This window comes from Podarcis bocagei (assembly GCF_964188305.1).
Source record: "Podarcis bocagei genome assembly, chromosome: 10".
Classification (NCBI taxonomy): domain Eukaryota; kingdom Metazoa; phylum Chordata; class Lepidosauria; order Squamata; family Lacertidae; genus Podarcis; species Podarcis bocagei.
In genome coordinates, this window is record NC_138135.1 from 27,857,380 (window position 1) to 27,876,337 (window position 18,958).

Here is an 18,958-nt window from a genome sequence, read left to right on the forward strand (position 1 = left end):
AACTTTATTTTACACTAACTATGTTCAGTTTAAATGAACCAGATTTACAAACCACAGTTTCAAGTTATCTTGTTTTGAAATTAAACATAGTTAATGATTCCCAGTTTGGACAAAGCTAACAAACTAAAGCAAAAGCTCCCAACTCCTTGCTTTAAGAGGAGAGGGAGATTGCAGAATCCCATTCATGTTATGCAAAGCTAAACCATGGTTTAGCATCATGCTCAAATACAGCCATTATATCATAAACCACAGCCACACCTTGGGCCACAAGCACACTGTTGCCAACACTACCTCTGCATTTTCTTTCTTCTGAATGCCTTCATACGTTGCCCCTTCTTCAGGCTGAGTTATATGAGGAGCTTTACCGTCAGCAATTAACTGTACAGCTTCTACCTAAACAAAAAACAACAACACAGTTTTGATTGCTCTAGGAATCAAAATGTTGTTTAATCATTTTTACAGCTATTTAAAGGACCAATTCAAGCATGTGTGATAGCTGCTTGAAAATCCTATCGAGGGATCAGCATATCAGTAGCATTTTATTGGTAGTATTTGTTGCCATGTATTGCCTCAGTACATCTGAACTATAGGCACTTCCACACTGTTCTCAGACAGGATTTAATTACATACCAGCAAATTCAGGTTGTGTAGTTATAGTTGATTAGGAAGTTTTCCACAAAAACATGCTTCCTGGGGATTTTTTTTTTTTTTGTGATAAAGAAAGTGAATGGAAAGTGTGCGGTAGCACTTTCTTTGACACAGCATCTAATGTCCGCACAAATAAATTGGAATGAAAGCTCATTAAGCAGCCAACACTGCCTAATTTCCATGCAAAAACGAAACCAAACCAGGATGAATTCCTGGTAAATAGGTCTGGAAGTGCCCTATGAAGTTCTAAATTCAACCCTAAATTAACCTTCATTTTATTATATTCAGTTAAATATTCAGTAACTTCCTGGATAGGCCTCAGCCCCATGACCATAGCAGAAATACAATAATATTGGTCTACTTCACTAGATTATTGCGGTAATGTGTAGTGGTTAGAGTGTCAGAAGAGGACCTGTGAGACGAGGGTTCAAATCCCCACACTGATTGTTTTTATTGTTTATGTAAAGAATCATGCAGAAATTCTGGTTTTAGTATGCTGGCTGTTTGCCGTAATAATAAACATTGACATTGACACTTACCGGGTGACCTCAGGCCAGTCACTGCCTCTCAGCCTAATCTACCTCACAGGGTTGTTATGGGGATTGAATGAGGAGGGGAAGAACCATGTACACCACCTTGAGCTCCTTGGAGAAAAAGGTGGGATATAAATGCAACAAATAATAATATATGTGAAGATTTTTGAGCTGTTAGAAAACTGCTAACTAAACACCAAGTAGTATTATTACCAAATATCTGTCTGACAGTTTGTGCCATATTCTTCTCCTGACCGAAACTCTGATTTTTGAAGCGCCCAGCGACATGGCTTTTTAGCTCAGATTGTCTTACCATAGCTTTTATTCCTTCTGGGAAAAGAAACCGATTGTACAGGTCATCAACAGTATCATTTGGGGCAACATCACATTCCCTCTGTAGGAGAATCGGCCCTGTGTCCAGACCATCATCAGCCCAGAAAATGGTGAAGCCAGCCTTCTTATCCCCTTGGATTAAAGTCCTGAATGTAAGCAAAAAGTGAGGTATGAATGAGATCAAAATGTCTTGATAAAGCAATATCATTTCATTATTTGCAGCTATGAGACAGGTACATAGATTGCCTTGCAAACTTTGGAAGAGTCTTTTAAAAAACCCTCCCATCTTTCCTGATCTTAAGCCAGTCTGGCTGAAACTGATGGGCACTGGAGTCCAAGCACATCTGGAAGGCCACCAGTTGCCCTTCCCTGTTCTATAGTGGGTAGATGGCCACTCCTTGCCTGCTCCCTCTTCATCCTTCAGCCTCCCACCCTTGCCACCTCCCATGCAAATGGATGCTCAGCTAGGCTTTTATCAAGCCTACTCACCAGTTGATTGCAGAAGCACCTCTATGACGGGGAAGGATCGATGGATGGTAAATAATGGAACCATGCTTCGGACTGTCAATAACATCCATGGGAATGAACTGTGTGCAGTACGGAAGGACGTTCAGCTCTGCTCCAACTGATTTGTAGGCTTCAATAACTTCCTCGATTGGCTTGCCCTTAACTCTCCACCTTGGGAACTTAAAGACAGGGGTTCCATCCTTTTCTGCAGCTGATGCTGGCAAATAAGGGGGAAAGACAACTTGCAAATATTCTTGGTGACTGAAAAACTGACATAGATAGGTAAAATTTGTAAGGACAAATCAAGCCCCCTTCTCACCCTGCTTTAGCAGTTGGAGCCAGCCAGGTGTAGACCAGGTATGGAGAACCTCCTGGAATGGCTTCTAATTTGGCCCACAAAGCAGTTTTCCCCAAGCCACCTGACCCATCCCTGACCAGCAGTGACTTCAAGTCCCGCTGGGATTGGCTACACCCTAAAGTTTCCAATTGGGAATTTTATCCACTGACTACCAGTGACTTCAGCCCCAAGGTGATGGGCTAGGAACTTTCTTTGCAGCGCAGCTTGAAGTCAAGGCATGATGGAAAAGAAAAATCGGTTACCTGACATCATGCTGCGGCTAGGTGCTCGATAGGTGGGAAGCCCCACCCACTTATCAAAGTGGGGAAAATTAAGGATCCTGGCCACTGGGCTGAAAAGGTTCCTCACTCCTGATCTGGACCATGTATAGGGTGCCTGTGTGTCCTATTTTATGCACAACAGTTCTCGGTTTAACAGACTTTCTTGAAGTTGCCTATCCAGAGTTAGCACTTGGGCAGCAAGCTGGGTAGGCACCATCTCAAGATGGTGAGATGGACTGTATTTTTTATTTAATCATAGGCATTATTTCTAAATGTGCATCTATAAGTATAAATTAGCAGGCGTACATATTGTGCAAATTTACATCCACTTTCAGTGATGTGTTTTCTCTTTACTTGAGCAATCCTTGTGAGAGAAGACAAGACATTGTAGGCTGTTGGAGGATGGGTGGCGGCTAGCAGATTGAGGTTGAATCCTGACAAGATAGAAGCACTATTTTTGGGGACAGGGGGCAGGCAGATGTGGAGGACTCCCTGGTCCTGAATGGGGCAACTGTGCCCCTGAAGGAGAAGGTGCGCAGCCTGGGAGTCATTTTGGACTCACAGCTGTCCATGGAGGCACAGGTCAATTCTTTGTCCAGGGCAGCTGTCTGGTATGCAGGCTGAGACCCTACCTGGCAATGGACTGTCTCACCAGAGTGGTGCATGCTCTAGTTATCTCTTGCTTGGGCTACTGCAATGCGCTCTACGTGGGGCTACCTTTGAAGGTGACCCGGAAAATGCAACTAATCCAGAATGTGGCAGTTAGACTGGTGACTGGGAGTGGCTACTGAGACCATATAATACCAGTCCTGAAAGACCTACATTGGCTCCCAGTACGTTTCCAAGCACAATTCAAAGTGTTGGTGCTCATCTTTAAAGCCCTAAACAGCTTTGGCCCAGTATACCTGAAGGAGCATCTCCACCCCCATTGTTCAGTCCGGACACTGAGGTCCAGCTCTGAGGGCCTTATGGTGGTTCCCTCCCTGAGAGAAGTGAGGTTATAGGGAACCAGGCAGAGGGCCCAGCGGCAGAGTGAACTGATTGGGCACCTGGGGCGGGGCCAGCTGGGGCAGGACACTCCGCGGGGCCTCTGAGTAGTCTGCCTGTCTGCCTCCTTCCACTCAGCCACCTTACGGCTGGGGGGAGGCAGTGGGCGGACCATTTGGGCAGCGCGGAGCCTACATGTGCCAAAGCCACTACGTCTGTCCCCGGAGAGATGCATGGCTCAGATGCGCTGCAGGCCCCGTGGTGAGTGTCGCCCGGCATTTTGTCACACACCCCCTCAGTGGTGACACCTGGGGCGGCCTGCCCCACTGCACCCTGCTTCCTCTGCCCCTGAGAGGGCCTTCTCAGTAGTGGCACCTACACTGTGAAATGCCCTCCCATCAGATGTCAAGGAAATAAATGACTATCTGACTTTTTGAAGATATCTGAAGGCAGCCCTGTTAAAGGAAGTTTTTAATGTTTGATGTTTTATTGTGCTTTTAATATTCTGTTGGGAGCCGCTCAGAGTGGCTGGGAAAACCCAGCCAGATGGGTAGAGTATAAATAAATTATTATTATTATTATTATTATTATTATTATTATTATTAGTATTATGTCTTCCTACGAATGCTTCAGATCTTACAACAATATTGGAGTGGTGCGGGAAGTGCTTGAATAGTGCTATATTTTGGCGTCTAATGATACAGCCTGTGATTGAATTTGTTCAGCTCAGCACAGGGCAAAACAGCTGTGTGTTTGGTGAAGAAATTGAATGGCTGCTTCACAACAAACCCAGCAGCAACACATCTCAGCACACAGAAAGCAAAATGAGCATGGGTCACTGCATTGTTCCTGTTATAAAAAATGACAGTCACACAAAAAAGGTGGAGTACTTACCCAAAGGGTCGGCCTTTCCATTTTTGTCTGGGACTGTGAACACTCCCACAACTTTGTGTCCTTCCTTTTGCAAGTGCTTGTAGACCTCTTGCCCAAAAAGGCTCTGGCCTATCAAAGCTAGCTTTAGTTTATTTTGGTAATAAGCCTGTCAACAAAAGACCTGAAGAGTTAGCTTGTTCTTCTGTAAATCTTGTATTGCTTCTTACTCAGTTAAGTTGTCCGACGGACAAGGATAGCAATTCATCATAAGAGGAAATGTGCACATCAAGTGTGCTTGGTCCCCTTGTGCAGGGGTAGGCCATCAGCTCACAGAATTCTTTTTGCATAATTTTAACCCTCTGAACTTGATGGATAAGTTTGCACATGACAGCCCCACATCCTATCTAGCAGCTCTTTGGGGGAACATAGGAACATAGGAAGCTGCCTTCTACAGAGTCAGACCATAGAGGCAGATTTAGGGCACCATGACCGGTGCAGCTGCCCTGGGCGCCAAGCAGGGGTGTGGGGTGGGCGGGCGCACTGCAACTCTGACATAGTGAATTGAGCAGAACAGAAGGTAAGAGGTGGCAGTGGGGGTGATTTTTGACCTTGCACAGGGTGCTGCTGAAATTTGGAAGACCGAAGCCCATCCCTGCAGACCACAGCATTCATCTAGCTCAGTATTATCTAAAGTGAATGGCAGTTGCTCTCCAGGTTTCAGGCAGGAGTCTCTCCCAGACCTCCTGGTAAGGATGGAAGCAGGGGCCCTGGGAAAGCAGATGCTCTACTTCTGAGCTATGGCATTTTCCTTGGATGATTTTCAGTTCCTAGCAATGCATAGCTGGGCACTAAAATAGCTGCTCCAGGAGGTATCTCTGTAGCTAATTCATCATATAAAAAAAGCAACAGGATTCCTTTCTGTTTCTATGGTGGGCTCCTTTTCCAGCAAAGAAACTTCTTGTGGCAACCTAAAGCAAAGCCCCTCCCCATCCATATGCAATGTGCTGTCATCAGCCATTCGTTCTCATATTTAGCATTGCTGATGCAATCTAAGCTGCTCGGCTTAAGCCTTCTTCCTATAGCAATCCCTTGACACAGTTCCACCTCTCCATTCAAACTACTGCTGACGCTGCACCAGACAGTGTTGTCAAACATAGTGTACCATCCAGGTTTCTGAAAAGCAGCAGTTAGCTGGCAGAGCCTGCGAATTTCACTGTCGAGACTAGAATGCCTCCCTTACTTGCACACACATTTTTAAGGAGGAACTAAAGGGCCCCTTTGAGGGACTTGGGTGGCACTGTGGGTTAAACCACAGAGCCTAGGACTTGCCAATCAGAAGGTCAGCAGTTCAAATCTGCACGACAGGGTGAGCTCCCGTTGCTCGGTCCCAGTTCCTGCCACCTAGCAGTTCAAAAGCACTTAAAATTGCAAGCAGATAAATAGGTACCACTCCGGCGGGAAGGTAAACGGCGTTTCCGTGCACTGCTCTGGTTTGCCAGAAGCGGCTTAGTCATGCTGGCCACATGACCCGGAAGCTGTACGCCGGCTCCCTCGGCCAATAAAGCGAGATGAGCACCACAACCCCAGAGACAGACAAGACTGGACCTAATGGTCAGGGTTCCCTTTACCTTTAAAGGGCCCCTTTGCCCCCCTACCTGAAATCCAACCACAAGTGCATTTCAACCATACTTCTAAAATGGACCTTTCAGTGACAACAGCAGATCTCCTGCCTCCAGAAAACAAATGTTGCTATAATGGTGCAGGTGCAGGTATAATTTGGGGTGCTCCATCTGCCCCCCCACTTCCAGCACGTGCAGAAACCGCATACTTGACCGTTGGACCTACTATTGGTCTTGTCCACTCAATCCGCCAGAGAATATCACAATGGTCCACAAATATCCATGGCACTCTTGTAATCACGTTCAAACCCAGAAATCACCAAAGCAGCCGCCTTGTCTCTAGGTTTGCAGAAATAGCATACGTGGCTAAGAAATGCATGCCTGGAGTGCCTGGGGTTCCATGCAGGTGAGCAAGCATAGGAGGGATGGAGTGCCTAGAAACCATGGAGATTGCTAGAGGAAGGAAATCCCCTCATCCATGCCCAGAAGAATTACAGCTCTTCTGCCAATCCTGAAGAAGCTAATTCATTATTAGGGAAGGGCCATAGCTCAGCTGCTTTGCATGCATAAGGTCTCAGCTTCAGTCCCCAACATTTCCAGGTAAGGCTAGGAATGCCCTCTGTCTGGAATCCCAGAGCGCGCCTGCCTGTCAGTGTAGCTAGATGGACCAACAATCTGAACTGGTATAAGGCAGCTTCTTGTGTCTCTAGTTACAGGCTGGCAACTTGGGGGAGCTTATCTACAATTCTGGTATAATGTTGGAGACCTGGTTCCTGGAAGACTTGGGTTCCAATCCCTGCTTGGCTGTGAAGCCTGGTGGGTGACCTTGACCTATCTCTCAGTCCAGTTTACTATGCAGGGTTGTTTTAAAAATTATCCTGTTATAGCTCTGTGAAAGCTGCCTTTAGGGTTTTTTTTTGGAAGAAGACAGCAGGCGTGACACAATTATAGTCTTTGATGACATAAACGTGCCACCCTTGAGTGAGAACGTTGTATTTCCCTGGGGTTTGGGGGCATAAGATGCAACAACTGCAGCCAAATGCAATCTTGGGAATGAAGATGGGCCCATAAGAAAGGGAAGGGAGCAAGTGCACACGCGCGCGCGCGCACACACACACACGAAAGACTCAAAGCACAACCTTTCCACAAGCAGGGTAACACAACACCAAACTTGTACTGACCATCCCGTTGTGGGGGAGAGGTTTCCCCCCCACACAGGTGAATATCTTTACCATCCATGGTGCTGAGATTATAATTTTTTTAGGGAATAAAAACCTTACCTTTAAGAGCATCCCACACAATATGTCACTTTTCACTACTATCACCAGTGCCCAAATTCCTCTGACAAGTTTGGTTTTTTTTTGGTGTGTGTTTTCAAATTGTCCGTTCACATTATGAAAGGCCCACTGGCCTCCCTCCCCTCCCCTCCAACCCTTTCCCATCTAATTTGCTGCCTCGTGAACCAAAACGCGCCCAAATCCTTGCAAGAACCATCAAACCACAAGGGACACCTCTTGGGGAAAAAGCCTCTTTCCCTTCCCGGGGGGGTGGAAGAAGGCAGCGACGACAGCATCCTTCCTATCTGGTCCTGCAGTTCAGTTTTTCTATACTCACCGTGGCGGTGGAGGAAAATTTCCTGAGCAAGTGGTTGGCTTTGGAGAGCATCGCTGCGCCTGAGAGAGCCGGTCCAGAATAATTATAATGGGAGCAGCTTCAAGAGCGAACCATTTCTTGGCCAGCGGAGAGAGAGAAATGAAATTCTAGGAGATCGCTTGTCCAGCTTTTGGTACCCAGCAAGCAGCGGCAGCAGCGTCTAGTCTGATGCAACCCAAGCAAGCCGCCTTTGGCCGCCGGCCAGCCAGAAGCGAGCTCCGCGGGGGCGCGCAAATGGGAGGCGCGCCAGCAGCTCCGCCGCGCCAGCAGTGGAGAGGCGGGGGCCCGCCTGGCTGCTTGGCTTCCCCTCGCCCTCAAATTTGAAACAAAACGCCCCCCACCCCACAAAACAAAAAGAGGCCTGCCTGGTGGGAGATGTACCTTCAAAGCAGGAGGGGGACCCTGCGCTTGGTTTTGGGGGAGAAGTCCCCCTTTTTCTTCCTCCCGTACCCTGTATTTTTCGCCTGGGAACAGGCAGAAATTCAACAGGTAGATGGTTTTCCAGCAGCCACGAGAAGGGAGGGGCCGTAGCTGAGCGGCAGAGCATCTGCTTTGCATGCAGAAGGTCGCAGGTTCAAACCCAAGCATCTCCAGGGAGGGCTGGGAATGTTCCCTGTCTGGCACCCTGGGAAGCTGCTGCCGGTAGACAGTACTGAGCTAAAGGGACCAGTGGGCTGACTAGGTCTAAGATAGCTTCCTATGTGTCCTAAGAATAGTGAAGATACACTGGTGGGTCCAGCGGTTGGCTTTGGGGTCTCAAATTTCAGCAGCACCTTATGCAATTCTAACATTTGGCGCCTCCAGCCTCTCATCTTCCATTCTCCATCATAGTTGCTGTGGCCCTGAGTGCAACCAGACTGGTTAAATCCCTAAATTTGGTGGGTGAGAGACTGAACCTGAATCCAGAACTACCTGGTTCAAATCCTTGCCTTTGGTGTGCATTCACTAGGTGATCTTGTTAGCTTATTTTGAAGATCTTAAGCCGCCTTTCAGGGTGCACTGCCTTCACAGGTGTTGAATCAGTTGCCAATGGAAATCATTATATTTCCCCATCCTTCTCTCTCAGGTACCAGGGTGGGCTACAACATTCAAAAAGAGGCAGTGTGGTGTAATGGTTAGAGTGTTGGACCAGGACTTGGGCCAGCACCATCTTTTAGCCTAACCCACCTCACAAGTTGCTCACTGGAAGGACAGATCCTGAAGCTGAGGCTCCAATACTTTGGCCACCTCATGAGAAGAGAAGACTCCCTGGAAAAGACCCTGATGCTGGGAAAGATGGAGGGCACAAGGAGAAGGGGACGAGAGAGGACGAGATGGTTGGATAGTGTTCTCAAAGCTATGAAGCTGAGTTTGACCAAACTGCAGGAGGCAGTGGAAGACAGGAGTGCCTGGCGTGCTCTGGTCAATGGAGTCACGAAGAGTCGGACACGACTAAACGACTAAACAACAACACCTCACAAGTTTGTAGTGAGGATGAAATGGGAAGGAAGAGAACCAGGTACACCACCTTGAGCTCCTTGGAATAAAAAAGTGGTATATAATTTTGATTAAATAAATATACAGTATTAAAAACAGTTCAGAACAACTTAACAATCCCAGAAATTAGAGAAGTGCCCTGCATTTTTATATTTAGGTGGCTATCAAAATTTTTCTTTAGTAAGGCTTTCCCTGATGTGTGCGACCCGGTCATTTTATGGAAGAATCATTGTACCATTGTAAAAATGGTTCTGCTTCGTTTTGCCCACCGAGTTCCTCATCTTTTGAATTTTATTTCATTGAATTTCTTCCATAAAATGTATATACTGCTTGATTGTTATTTATTTTCCCATTGAAAAATCTCTTAAAGAGCTTCCAAGGAATTGCAGTCGTAAGAAACCTGTTGCGTTGGGCTGTGATATCCTAAAATCTGACAGGAAGTATTTCCAAATAAGGGCCATCTAACAGCTCCAGTACAGAATATACACTAAGGAAAAATTCTCTCACAGCAGGACATCTCAGCACAAGATGTCAAATAGGGGTATTTTATTTCAAAGAACTCTCTCAGCAGCATTAACACATAAACGGCACACCTCTTTCATTCCTCTGATTTATAAAATGTTTCTGCCTTGCAGGATCAGGTAGGAGGCAAGTGGTTTCATGAAAGACTGAACCCTGCAGGGATTCTTTATGTGGGAAAGTCACAGTGTTCTTTTTACTGGGCACGTATTTCATGTTTTCTGCTCAGCAGGTGTAACTGTGTGTCAAAAGTGGCCATTAATTGCTATATTTTTTTTTCCCTTTGCCCCAAAAGGAAGGAGAAACTGGGTGGTAGTCAACCACATTTTTCCTCAGAATAGACCCACTGATATTAATGAACGTGATTAAGTTAGGTCCATTAAGTACCTGTTTTTATTTTAAATCCCACTATCTATTTTCCAACGACAATCAAGTGGCCTAACCAGTATGGCCGATTAATTTCATAATACTGTGTGGAATTTGAAACTGCTGATACTAGTCCTCCTTATCCGTTGAATCTTTTCTAGTATTGGCTTTGACCCTTTCCTGCTCACATGAAGCCATTTCTGAGACTCTGCCTGTACAACATTTATAATTCAGATAGAGTTCTGTTTAAGACATTTCTGCTTTATTGTTCTTATCTCCTTTTATCTTCTTACAAACCAGTGAAGTAGTATTTGTTCCTCTGTAGCCGTTTTTCAAGTTTTACTGTGCTCTGAAGCAAGTTTTCACAAGAAAGAAGCCTTTCATCTTTTAGTTTTGATTTGGGGGGGGGGGGCTTCTGCTTGACTGCTTAGGATACCTTAAAAAGATAATAACTATGGTTGGATAGAATTACTGCCAAAGGGTGTGTCTCCACATACCCCATGCTCTCTGCAAAAAGCAATGGTGACTCTTTTATTACTGATTTTGCTGCCATCCGTATTGCTGCATGAATTAGAAGAGGTATATTAAGCTCTCTCTTAAGCTTCAGGCAAGCTTCTATGACCTGAGCTTTAGTATAGCATTGAAGTTACAGCACCCTTTTCTATGCTGAATTGTATTAGCCCGCTATAGGTTTTATTGTATGAATTGAATTTTAGAAACTTGGACACCCCCCCGTCTTTTATTTATTTCAAGGATGGGTAACCTCCTGCAGTGTTCCAGATGTTGTTGGACTAAAATCTGTATTATTCCGGACCATGCTGGCTGGGACTGAAAACCTATAGAGGGCCATAGGTTCCCCTATGGCTTCCTCCCCAAAACATTCTGGAAACTATTGTTTGTTACTGGGAATTGTAGTGACGAGTCTCCTATGAACTCTCAGCACCCTTAGCAAACTACAGATCCTAGGATTATTTGGGAGAAGCCATGATTGTTTTTTAAAAAAGGTGCGGTAAGTGTGCTTTAAGTGCATGGTGCTGATGTGACCTAGGTTCATCAGCAATAAAGAGGAAATGCATCTCCCGAAAAGGATAAAAGAATATACAAGCTTGCATAAAATGTGCATATGCTGAGTTATGCATAGATACATATTTAGAAATCATTACTGGATATTAAATAGAAATGCATCGCATGGTAGTGGCCCAAGTGACCTGGACCTGCTCACTCCAGGTGGTAACTGTTGATGAGCAGCTTCAAGGACCCTATTCTCCCTTCAAATAGTAAAGGCAGTGGCGTAGTGTGCGTTGTCAGCACCCGGGGCAAGGCAAGTAATTTGCGCCCCCTAACCTGTGGATTTGTGCCCCCTAACCCGTGGATTTGCGCCCCCTAACCCTAACCCCCAGATGTTGCGCCCGGTGCGGCCGGCCCCCCCTGCACCCCCCACGCTACGCCACTGAGTAAAGGTAAAGGTAAAGGGACCCCTGACCATTAGGTCCAGTCGTGACCGACTCTGGGGTTGCGGCGCTCATCTTGCTTTATTGGCCGAGGGAGCCGATATACAGCTTCCGGGTCATGTGGCCAGCATGACTAATCCGCTTCTGGTGAACCAGAGCAGCACATGGAAACGCCGTTTACCTTCCCTCCGGAGCGGTACCTATTTATCTACTTGCACTTTGACATGCTTTTGAACTGCTAGGTGGGCAGGAGCTGGGACCGAGCAAAGGGAGCTCACCCCGTCGCGGGGATTCGAACCGCCGACCTTCTGATTGGCAAGTCCTAGGCTCTGTGGTTTAACCCACAGTGTCACCCACATCCCCCCTTCAGATAGAGGACTCCTTTAAACAGAGAACTCTCCTCTGCAGATTAAGCCACATGGCCAGCATCAATGAGATGCAGGCAGAAGCGGAGAAGCTGTGACTCTTCAACTCCCAACTCCCAACGGCCCCAGTCAGCATGACCAGTGGTCAGGGATGATGGGAGTTACAGCCCAGCCACCTCTAGAGTAGGCATCCCCAAACTCGGCCCTCCAGCTGTTTTGGGACTACAATTCCCATCATCCCTGACCACTGGTCCTGTTGGCTAGGGATGATGGGAGTTGTAGTCCCAAAACAGCTGGAGGGCTGAGTTTGGGGATGCCTGTTCTAGAGGGCCACAGGTTCCCAGATCCTGACCTAAAGCATTTTAAGAGGAAAACAAAAGTAGTAGAAATGAAGGGCAGAATCCTGGTAGCTAAGGATATAGTGCCACCTTGTGAGAGTACTGGAAAAAGGATTGATTTTAAAATTGTAACTAACACCAGCAGAATTCAAGAGTTACTTAGTACGAAACATCTGCCCAATGAGTGCAAAACAGGGCAATGAGATGGTCCCAGCAGAGGCCTTATGATCTAAAGTCACAATGGGTGAAGTTTAGCGCCGTTGAAATCAATCAGATCTGCTGCTTCATCCTATGCATGTTTGCTCAGAAATAAATGCAGCTGTGTTCAATGAGGATTAAGTCCAGGGTGGAATCTAGACACATATAAAAAAAATTGTGAAAATGTTTTTTTTAAAAAAAAAGGTTTTGAAAAATGTATATTGAATTTGCCATAGCTTAGCATCGCCATCTAGTGTCACATTTGTATAATGCACTTTACAACATGCTTAAAGTGTTTCATTTGCAGCTGAGCCCCAGGTATGTTTAAATAGCACTGGAACTTTACAGTGGAATCCTATAATGTACTTTAAAAAACCGGGTATAGGATTGTAGCCTTTAAAAAAAAATTAATTGATTTTTACAAATACAATTTTACAGCAAATTATCTATATAATCCTTTTGTAAGATTCTCTGAATCTCTTGACTTCCCCCCATCCCTTACATGGATCCCAATAACTATTTTTTCCAAATCTACATATCAATGCAGTTTCCATAATTTTCATTTTTCTTAATTATCCATAATGTTCATTACTTTACAAGTGGTTTTTAAAGTCCAGCTAACATTTTAATTTGTTTACAATAGTCTCCTAAATAAGCTATAATTTTTTTCCATTCTTTTTGAAAAATCTTTATCTTCTTGACTCCTGAGTCTTCCAGTTAGTTTTAGCCATTTCGGCATAATCCAGCAATTTGGTTTGCCATTCTTCCTAGTTGGGGTCATTGCTTCTTTCCACCTTTGGGCTAATAACATCTGCGCAGCTGTTGCCACATACATAAAAAGTCATTTCTGGTCTTTTGGCATCTCGGCACATATAATTTCTAATAAAAAAACTTCTGTTTGCTAAAATAAATGTTACCTTAAACATTTTTTTCAATTTGTTATATAATATCTCCCAAAATGATTTTGTTGTGTTACATGACCACCACATATGGTAAAAGGTACCATCATTTTCTTTACATTTCCAGCAGGTATTTGAACTGGTTCTATACATTTTAGATAACTTAGTAGGAGTCAAATACCACTGGTACATCATTTCCATATAATTTTCTTTCAGTGTACAACATGCTGTAAATTTCAAATCTGTTTCAACTGTAGCCTTAAAACTGCAGTAGGAATCCTCTTGTCAGCCACATTCTCTTGCCAGACACATAAGTGGGTGGAGCAAGGGATGTGACTCTTGTATTTGTACAAAGACTATGTTTCAGTTATGCAAAAAACAAGGGGTTCTGCACATACACATTCATCTCTCCATCGTCCATCCAGGTAAGGAAGAAGCGTCACCACCCTCTCTGAAGACACATTCTAGTCAGACGAAAACACCCAAGGGTGCAGATTAGGGTGAGTGAATGGTGTGACCTGTGGAGTAGAGGGGCCTGTGGGGAGTTCTGAGGGCCAAACAGAGAGACCTGGATGCCTGCAATTGGTTCCTGGATGGCCAGTTTGGTGTAGTGGTTACAGTGTTGGGCTCGGACCTGACACACTAGATCCAAATCCTCATTAAGCCATGACAATTAGGTGTAGACTTGGACTAAAAGAAGCTCCCTCTGCCCCAACATAGGGTTGTCCAGTGCAAACCCCACCCCACCTCCGTTGAATGAGAATAAGTTGCCACTGCTCCCTTCTTCTCCCTGGTGGAGTCACAGATCTTGAAGTGGAAGAGACCAGAACTAAGGCTGGAGAGAGCACATATCCTTACAGAAGCAAAAGCCTTTTAGGATTGTTAACGGAAAAATCTGAGGGCTCCCTTGGACAAAAAGTAAAGACACCAACCAGGATAACTTGGAGCAAAACAGCAGCCTGTAGGCTTGGCCTTTATTGAACTGTTGCAACAGGGTATTCCCTTCACTTGCAAGAGAGAGGAAAGACCCAGAAAGATGGTGTGCAAGACCTTATAAAAACTTTTGAAATTCCCCTCCTCTAGGTCAAGCCCACCCCCAGAAACATCATGCATACATTACAGAAAGGAGGGGTTGACATCATGCATACATTACAGAAGGGGTTGACATCATGCATACATTACAGAAAGGAGGGGTTGAGGGAGGAGTTGTGGTGGTAACCTGAGTGTCCTGTCACCTGGCTGGTTCCTCCTTTCCCCCTGCCCATGAGTACTTTCCAGGTGACAAAGGGGAGTTTGCAGTTTCCTGCCCCCAGAGGGAAGATCTGATTATTGTCCTTTGTTTCAGTCTGTGCTGAATCCACTCCCATATGCAAGTTCTTTGTCTTTTTGATTGTCTTCTGTCTGGGATTATCAGGGCTGACATAGCAACTGGGCAGGGCTCCTGTGGATGTGCTGGTATGCTGAAGGGATTATGGCTGACCAGAACCAAGCCACCCCCCCCCTTTGATAGTCCTTGTCACATGGAGTAAAAATAAAATGGAACAGTGCAAATCCGATGTATGGATGATTTTCTATGAATTTATAACAGAAATGTGGCGTATGTAGTGTGTGAGTGTGTGTGTGTGATGTTTGTACAAACAGAATGATTGGGGTGGGGGGGTTCCTGCTACAGGATTAAGTTACATTTTTTCCTTAGTATGAAAGACTAAAGGAATGAGCATGCACGAGAGAGTAGAAATGTAAGGAACTTTCTCATTTCTTCTTTGTCCTGATTTGTCCCTTACCAGCACTGGCAAACAGTAATATGAGAGCAGTTCTAGTACGAAGCAGGAGGAATCCTGCATGTATTAGACATCAATACCCACATGATGTTGCTTCTGGCAAGTCAAGCAACAGGCAGTTGGTGTTTATTTTCAAGTTGTCCAAGTTCACATGAGAAGCATCAAGTGAAGCTGTGGATTGACACTTACAGCTTCATGGACAGATTGGCAACCAGTTATGTGGCTGCCAGCAACTAAGACAGAACTTAATATAGTTGCTGCCACTAAGAGGAAAAGAAAAAAAACTGCAGTACTCAGTACAGTGTGCAAAGTACCGGTATTCTGCCTCACTTGTTGCCTGAACACATGGAAGTTTGAGGAAAATGTTTACTGAACTTGATTGTGGACCCATAAGGTCACATCCACACCATACATTTAAAGCACTACTTTAACAGACATGACTTGCCTGGGGTGCCTGCCATCCTCTTGCCACACTGGAGTTATTCACTGGAGTTCAGGGGGCTGGCCATAGGCAACCACAACAACTCCAGACCTTGTGGGTCCACAATCAAGTTCAGGAAACATGAAACTGCCTGTTCATTCATACTAAGGGAAAAAATGTAACTTAATCTTAAAGGACTTTTGCTCCCGTAAGGAGATGTGCTCTCTCCAGCCTTAGTTCTAGTCTCTTCCACGTCAAGATCTGTGACTCCACCGGGGAAGAGAAGGGAGCAGTGACAACTTATTCTTGTTCAGCAGACTGGAGTGGTGTTTGCATTGGACAACCCTATGTTGGGGCAGAGGGAGCTTCTTTTAGTCCAAGTATACACCTAATTGTCTAAATAAAAAAAATCCTTCCAGTAGCACCTTAAAGACCAACTAAGTTAGTTCTTGGTATGAGCTTTCGTGTGCATGCACACTTCTGAAAGTTTCATCCCCAAGGAAAGGGATGCTTGCCAATTTCATCCATTTTTGCCCATGAATGAGGTTAAACATTACAACTGGCAGGAAAGGCATCTGAAGTATCAGAAGACAAACCAAATGGAGGCTCTGCTTTGGATCTGAAGCAAAATGCCATGTCAGTCAGAAACTGATCTGTGGTGATCTCCTACTTATATGAAACACCAGAGCAGGTGTTTCAGTCCTGCATAATGCATAGAGTATTGTATTGGTTTTATTTAAATCAATGGGAGAAGAGTAGATTCTTAATTTATTGCATTTATATCCCCCGCTTTTCCTCTAATCAGCTCAAGATGGCATACATGGCTCTCCCTCTCCTTATTTAATCCTCACAACAACCCTGTGAGGTAGGTGAAGCTGAGAGGCAGTGATTGACCCCAGGTGACCCATGGAGCTTCATGGACGAATGGGGATTTGGACCCTAGTGTGTCAGGACCTAGCCCAACACTGTGACCACTACAGCAAACCGGCTCTCCGGGAACCAATTGCAGGCGTCCAGGTCTCTGGAGGCAGAATCTGCTGTCTCTATGGATCCTGCCACCTGAGGCAGTCGCCTTAACTCGCCTAGCAAGTGCGTCGTCCCTGTCTAACCAGAACCTATTCAGAAGTAAGCACTATTAGGTTTAACTCTTAGCTGAATGTGTCCGGGATTGCAAGGGCTTGATTCTGAGTAGACATTCCTAAGATTGCCCTGCAAATCGGAATATATTTGCTTTCAGTGTTTTCAGTGCGGGCGTGTCCTTAAACGCTGCCTGTCACGAGCTTCCCTCCCCGGTTGCCAGGCCTGCTTCCCCCGGCAGGGGCCGCTGTTTGGGCGCCCCTCTAACCGCCCAAGCGCCGCGGCCATCGGCCCTCCCGCCCCGAGCTCCGGAGACTTCATTTCCCAGCATGCCGCGCGGGCGTGACAGGAAGTCCCGTGTCTTTGGAGTCGGGTGGGAAGGGGCAGGTCTGCTGCTGCTGCTGCTGCTCTTGCTGGCGCCGCCGCTGGGCGCGGGTCCGTCATGGCGCTGGAGACCCTTTCGCCGGACTGGGAGTTCGACCGCCTCGACGACGGTTCTCAGAGTAAGCGCGAGGGAGGCGGGAAGCGTGTCTCATTCTCTGAGGGGAGCCAACTGCGGGGTTGGCCGCCCCCCCATTTTGGAGGGCGGGGGGATTTGAGTCCTTCTGCTCATGAGGACATCCCGCTCCCCCCTCACCCTCCCGCAGTCAAAACTGCCTCCCCCATGAAAAGGGGCCCCCTCCCCGCAGCTCCCTTGCCTCTCTGCCCCGCCCCGACTGACCCCTGAGGGAGGCCTTTTGCCTGCCATGCCCCGTCCAGAGCCTGCCTGCCTGGCTGTCAGCAGCCTAGTGCATCTTTTTTGGGGGGTGGGGGTGGTTTTGGGGGGTAGGGTGGGGAGATGACCAGAGGCAGCCTCAAGCTCCCTCTTTGTGAAGCTGGCACCTTTGGCAGCCACGCTCTTCAGCCACCCATTTGCTCGCGGTCAAGGTGGCTGAAGGGTACAAGGGTGTCATCATCAATACCTGTACAAAAATCACGTCCTTTCTTCCCAGAGGCCAAAAATCAATAGCACACGAATTCCTGCCAGGTTGAGAGGAAGGAGTCTCTATCCCGAAATGGGGTGGCAAAGGTCTTCTGGATCTTAACTTCTGAGCAGGCATGCGTGGGATTGTACTGTTAAAAACTTGTTGTTAAAAGTCTGGTTCCAGTAATTAACAAAGATGAAACTCCCCCTTTCTTTTTTCTTTTTTTGCATGCTGTCAGTTTTACTATTTCGGCCATGTTCCATTACCACCTCCCACTTGACTTAATGGTCTAAATTAGAAACTCAGTCCAGAGGATAGTTTGATACAGTATGAGTAACAGTTAACATGTTTGTAATTATTTTATAGTTGCCTTTTTTCTACTATAAACAATTATGCTTTCCTCCCCCTGAATTAATTTGTTGGGAATTACTATGCTACCCTCTGGTTCTATAATGCAGATTAAAGTCCTTCTCCTGCCAATAAACATGCATTGGGAAAGGGACTAGAATTCAGCTCCTTTTTATAACTCTTTAACCACCCTTCTTGCAAGTTGCGCTGTGCTTCAAAAGTTTCCAAACGTGCGTGATTAAGCAATCTCATGTTTGAATTAAGAGGGAATTCTTTCTGTGCATCATGGTTGTCAATATAAATCTGGAGTGTGGTTGGTGGTAGTTCTGGTTTACTCTGGAGCAGTAATGTATAATAAACTCTTCCACATTAGCAGACACCTGTATTCGAGATTCGTTGTGTGGCGGAGATGCATACAATCACCAACATTTATCTGCTTTGTTTTTCAACTGACAAGAGTTTGATAGATTTCCCCTGAGTTTTATTGCATCTTTGTGGGTAAAATAGGGAATCTATCTTTTTTTAAGTGATTGTCAATATGGAAGCTGGGGTAAGGAGATTATTTCAAATGAATACTGAACAAATGATTGTGTACATACCACAGGTTCAACAACATTGGGTCTAATATAGAACATAACAAGAGTCCTGCTGGATTAGACCAAAAGCCTACCTAGACCAGCATAGTATTCTCACACTTTATGCCTATGGGAAGCCCACAAACGGGACTGAAGTGAAATAGCACTTTCCCACTTGTGATTTCCAGTGTAGGCAGAACATAGCCATTCTGGCAAGCAGCCATTGATAGGTCCCACATGGAAAGCTATTGGTTATTGTAATGTAACATGCTGTAGGTCAGCTGGCAGTAAGAAACCTCTGTGTTCTGAGTGTTGGGCTGCAACTCGATTTCTGGGAAGTCCCCTTCCCGCCTTACAGTTGAGGCTTTGCACTCTTTCTGACAAGCAGCTTCCTTGTTAATATGGTAA

At 45.8% G+C, this 18,958-nt stretch overlaps 2 protein-coding genes across 4 annotated transcripts in view; one reads left to right on the forward strand and one right to left on the reverse strand.

Annotated features, from left to right (window-relative positions):
* ALDH1L2 (aldehyde dehydrogenase 1 family member L2) overlaps positions 1–7,974 on the reverse strand; it is a 31,462-nt gene extending 23,488 nt beyond the window's left edge. The window contains exons 1-5 of one of the 2 annotated variants that reach the window (XM_081211303.1): positions 7,733–7,974; positions 4,521–4,665; positions 2,004–2,238; positions 1,495–1,660; positions 292–393 (exon numbers count right to left, since the gene is read on the reverse strand). In XM_081211303.1, coding sequence (XP_081067429.1) covers positions 292–393; positions 1,495–1,660; positions 2,004–2,238; positions 4,521–4,665; positions 7,733–7,783 — 699 coding nt within the window. In that variant the 5' untranslated portion in view covers positions 7,784–7,974. The remainder of the gene's footprint in view (positions 1–291; positions 394–1,494; positions 1,661–2,003; positions 2,239–4,520; positions 4,666–7,732) is intronic. The other variant, XM_081211304.1, reaches the window with a different exon arrangement.
* A 9,035-nt stretch (positions 7,975–17,009) lies between these two features.
* Positions 17,010–18,958, forward strand: part of WASHC4 (WASH complex subunit 4) — a 40,621-nt gene continuing 38,672 nt past the window's right edge. For both annotated transcript variants that reach the window (XM_081211912.1, XM_081211914.1), the window contains exon 1: positions 17,010–17,165. In XM_081211912.1, the coding sequence (XP_081068038.1) occupies positions 17,105–17,165 (61 nt within the window). In that variant the 5' untranslated portion in view covers positions 17,010–17,104. The remainder of the gene's footprint in view (positions 17,166–18,958) is intronic.